The sequence below is a fragment of the Nicotiana tabacum genome, chromosome 10, assembly GCF_000715075.1.
Source record: "Nicotiana tabacum cultivar K326 chromosome 10, ASM71507v2, whole genome shotgun sequence".
In the NCBI taxonomy this organism is placed as follows: Eukaryota; Viridiplantae; Streptophyta; class Magnoliopsida; order Solanales; family Solanaceae; genus Nicotiana; species Nicotiana tabacum.
Genome location: NC_134089.1, coordinates 5,876,634 through 5,881,568, shown reverse-complemented (window position 1 = coordinate 5,881,568; position 4,935 = coordinate 5,876,634). Strand labels below are relative to the sequence as shown.

The window sequence follows — 4,935 nt, the reverse complement described above, 5'->3', positions numbered from 1 at the left end:
CGATGGCACTTGCATTCTTCTTTCATGAGATTTTATGATTAGCTGAACAAAAAGTTACAAATGGAGCTTAAATGAAAATATGATTGCTAAAAAGACTAAATAATACCTTGATAATCAGATATTTTTCTGTTACTCTGATGTCTCTTAAACTTCTTTACTTTTTTGTTCATTATCTTCCTTTTCAATGGGGTAACAGGAATGATTATTCTTCTTTACCTATAATTTCACCACCACAAAATTAAATAAAATAACGCCAGATTCAAAACTAATATGAAAACATTACATTGAACATGAGGGGTAAAGCATGTTCATAGAACAGAAACCACAACCAGCAAGGGACAACAACAACAATCCAGTATAACTATAGATTTTTGGTCTAGTTCTTCTTTTGATGATCGATTCAATCTTTGATAAAAAAGATATATATCTTGCATATATTTCATCTTTTCAATAAGTCTAGTAATGAGCATAACGACCCCATTGTTTCGATGGAGAGAAAAATCTATAGTTAACTTTTTGAGAAATTTCTAAACGAACAAGCAATTTGCTACAACAGATAAAGTTAGTCTAATAGTATAAAATAATTTATACTGATATATACATAACTTAAAATTTTATTAACTTTAAGATAAAAATTGGTTCTTATCCCATTCAATAGACCAAATCACATGTTTCTCAAAATTTTCCTTTTTCTTTTCCAATATAGCGACGACTTTTAGAAAAACTAATCTATTTCACAAAAAAAAGGCAATAAAAGAAGAAAAGGAAATTGCATTTCCGCGCCCATATTAAATCAAAATCAAAAAAATCAAAAAGAACCCCCAAAAAACAGTCACTTTACTCATATTCACCAACTTCTCCTCACTCCACTACCTCCGCCGCCGGCCACCGTACATCCGCCATGGACGACGGCGACAAAAGAGCCCTAGATCTAGTCAAAGAACTAGTCCACCGCTTACTCTCCACTTCTCCACCTCCCCCCACCCCCAATTCCTTAAACCCTAACCCTAACCTCCCTTCAGATCAACAGTTCCATCAAGCTTTAAGATACGCTATTCGCATACTCTCCAGTCGAATGACACCTTCAATTGCTGCCGACGATTCCGCAATGGCTGAATCCATTAAGCGACGGTTAGCTACTCAAGGTAAATCCTCTGATGCCCTCACTTTTGCCGATGTTTATTCCAAATTCTCGTCGAAAACGGGACCTGGAAGTGTGAAAAACAAATGGGCTGTTTTATATTTGCTTAAAACTGTCTCTGAAGATCGTAAAATTCAAAAACATCAGTCCAATAGTGTAGCTTCTAGCGGGTTTTTAAGCTCCGCATTGTCAGGTGGGTTACCTGAATTGGTTGGAAGTGAATCGAATCATAATTTGAATAATTTGAAGGGTGAATTGGGGAAAATGGAGAAGAGTTATGGTGATGGTAGTTTGAGTAATAAATTTAAGAATTTGAATTGTTTAGGGGATAATTCGAGGAGTTTGAGGGGTAGAGGTGATGTAGGGAAGGGATGGAGTGGAGGGGTTTTGATGGTTTATAAGGATCCGGAGAACTTGCGAGACATGGCGTATAAGGAATTTGTGGATTTGTCGAAGGAAGAGAATGAGGTGTCCGAGGAGGTTTTGGTGAGGGATGTGTTGTATGCTTGTCAAGGGATGATGGAAAGTATGTGAGGTATGATAAGAATGCTGATGGCTATGTGTTGCCTGATTGGATGAAGGTTCCAAGGGCTACTAGGAGTGTAGTTAGGAAGCTTTGTGAGCTTGGCTGGTTGTTTAGGAAAGTTAAAGGGTATATCTCCGAGAGTATGGATCAGTTCCCTGCTCAAGATGTAGGCACCGTTGGACAAGCGTTTTGTGCTGCATTGCAGGATGAGCTTTCGGAGTACTATAAATTGTTGGCAGTGCTCGAAGGGCAGGCGATGAATCCGATACCGTTGGGTTCGGGGGGTGGATGTTCAGGGAATTATATGTCTCTAAGAAGACTGTCGGTTTGGTTCGCTGAGCCGATTGTGAAGATGAGATTGATGGCTGTTTTAGTTGATAACTGTAAGAGCTTGAAGGGTGGGGCAATGGCTGGAGCAATTCACATGCATGCTCAGCATGGTGATCCACTCGTCAATGATTTCATGAAAAGGCTACTGCGTCGGGTGTGTTCGCCTCTTTTTGAGATGGTGAGGAGATGGGTACTTGAAGGAGAGCTTGAAGATATATTTGCTGAGTTTTTCATTGTGAGTCAAACTGTCAAAGACGAGTCCCTTTGGAGAGAAGGTTACCGCCTTCATGCTCACATGCTTCCTGCTTTTATTTCTCAATCTCTTGCTAAACAGATTTTAAGGACTGGCAAGTCAATCAACTTTCTCAGAGTTTGTTGTGATGATCGAGGTTGGGCTGATGCTGCAACAGAAGCAGCAACAGCTGTTGGAACTACAACCACGAGAGGAAGTCTTGGATATGGTGAAACTGATGCACTTGAATCTTTGGTTACAGAAGCTGCAAAAAGAATCGATAAGCATTTACTTGAACTCATGCACAAAAGATACATGTTCAAGGAACATTGTCTTGCCATTAAGCGCTATTTGCTTCTCGGTCAAGGTGATTTTGTACAATATCTAATGGATATTGTTGGTCCTGAGCTTTCTGAGCCGGCTAATACTATCAGCTCATTTAAGCTGGCAACCTTGTTGGAGAGTGCTGTCACATCGTCTAATGCGCAGTATGATGGCTGTGATATACGGTCTAGATTAAGGGTTAAGATGATGCCACATAACACTGGAGATAGAGGGTGGGATGTATTTTCTTTGGAATACGATGCAGGTGTTCCTTTAAATACAATTTTTACAGAGTCTGTAATGACAAGATATATAAGAGTCTTCAATTTCTTGTGGAAACTCAGAAGAGTAGAACATGCACTAACTGGTGCTTGGAAAACCATGAAACCAAATTGTATCACTTCCCATTTCTTCTCCAAGTTGCCCCAAGCTGTTAAGTTCCAGTTGATTTTGACATCAAGAAAGTGTCAAGTTCTTTGGGATGAGATGAATCATTTTGTTTCTAATTTGCAGTACTACATCATGTTTGAAGTTTTGGAGGTCTCATGGTCTAATTTTGTGAAAGAAATGGAATTAGCTAAAGACCTTGATGATCTTCTTGCTGCGCATGAAAAGTATTTATTTTCAATTTTAGAGAAGTCTTTGCTTGGAGAACGTTCTCAGGATCTTAACAAGACACTCTTTGTTTTATTTGACCTAATATTGCGCTTCCGTAGTCATGCAGATCGACTCTATGAAGGCATTAATGAGCTGCAATCAAGGTATCTTTTCCCTTCATCTCTATATTAAATTTGGATTTTGAGTTTCTAGTTATTTTTAATGTTTCTAACAGCTTGTTTCTCCTCATAAATTACAGGACTGCAGAATCATCAACTAATTCTCGTGATAAAGTCAAATCACGGGGAAAATCAAATGATAAATCGTCAGAACCAGGGTCATGGCTTGGTGAAGGCCGAAAGGCCTTCACTCAACGTGCTGGAGAATTCCTCAGAAATATGGGAAATGATATAGATGCGATCGGAAAGGATTATGCAACCATCTTTGAGGGGTTCATTTCACAGTTGCCTGTGCAGCAGCACATTGATTTGAAGTTTCTCATGTTTAGGCTCAACTTCACTGAGTTCTATAGTCAGCTACGCCCAATTACAAGAGGAAATCTTTTTTAGCTTCGTCACAATTACACTTACTGATTTGCAGTTTGAAATTTGTAGTGCTCTTTCATCACCTGCATCCAGTTATAGCGAGGAAGATCTATGGGATCCTGCATATAATGCAGATGTTTCACTGGCTTCTGAAAGTGTTCAGCATGTTTCCATTTGTCAAATAGCTACCATGCACATGATGAAAGACCATTTGTTGGCCACCTTAACCCAGGCCTAGCAGTTTGTACGTCTTTGTTTGGCTTTAGGCATTACATCTTTTCGCATTTCTCCTGGAAGTTTTTCCTCATCAGGTTCTCTCAATTGAGGGGAGAGGATTGATTGATGTTACTAACCATCGTGCGACATTGTAGTTCTGTTTGGGGTTCTATTTGTTTGTTTATTTTATTTTTTTTGGCTGCTATAGCAAGCAGCTCGGAGCTTGTATATCTGTAAATGTAGTTTTTGTTCTAAAATTAGTAAATCTTGATTTGCTGAATGCTGACTAGCTAATCAGCTTTTCCTTTTCAATTGCTTGTACTGTCTCGATGATTAGAAGATAATGATAATTGGGTTTCCAGTTTGTGGCTTCATTTACTATTGCTTTTGTTGAAATGGACACTAGTGAGTTTTACCACTCTTTTGCATAACAGTATATAAGCCTCTTAAAGCAATATCTGTGTAAGTTCTAACAGAAAGAATGGATAATTCAGAGAAAAAAATATGTTATTACTACAAGTCTTAAATTCCAACAGACTGACCCAAAATAAGTCAATGAAACAATTAACATACAAGTTCTGTGTTAATTGTTAGTATATAGTTAGTTCCATCTATGTATTATTTATAAAAGCAAGGTAATTTTAAACAGGGAGACCACGAGAGATTAAAACGTTATATGATATTAAATATTGCAATAGTTAGCGTCAAGTTGAGATGGCCGAGTTGGTCTAAGGCGCCAGATTAAGGTTCTGGTCCGAAAGGGCGTGGGTTCAAATCCCACTCTCAACATATATATTTTTCAGCACTTAATCTTTTGGGAAAATTACACTATATAGCCGCTCCTAAAAATATAATAGCCGGAAAAATACATATTTTTGTATATTAATATATAATATATTTAATTTATACATAATCAATGTATATTTTTTTGTATATTTGGTTAGCGAATGTAATTATTTTTTCGACCATCCAAAAGTATAACTTGCCTATAATGTTTTGCTGGGATCTTTACAAGAATAGCCGG

The 4,935-nt window shown here is 37.8% G+C and overlaps 1 protein-coding gene and 1 non-coding gene across 2 annotated transcripts; both read left to right on the top strand.

The window, feature by feature from the left end:
• Nucleotides 1–770: 770 nt before the first annotated feature.
• Nucleotides 771–4,272, top strand: LOC107817410 (gamma-tubulin complex component 3-like). The gene is given in 3 exon segments (XM_016643235.2): nt 771–1,655; nt 1,658–3,314; nt 3,410–4,272. Coding segments are annotated over 3 exon segments (2,721 nt in total). The 5' UTR covers nt 771–901; the 3' UTR covers nt 3,720–4,272.
• Nucleotides 4,273–4,619: 347 nt separating this feature from the next.
• TRNAL-AAG (transfer RNA leucine (anticodon AAG)) lies at nt 4,620–4,700 on the top strand. Its single transcript has one exon. It is a non-coding gene; the product is annotated as a tRNA-Leu (tRNA).
• Nucleotides 4,701–4,935: the final 235 nt, after the last annotated feature.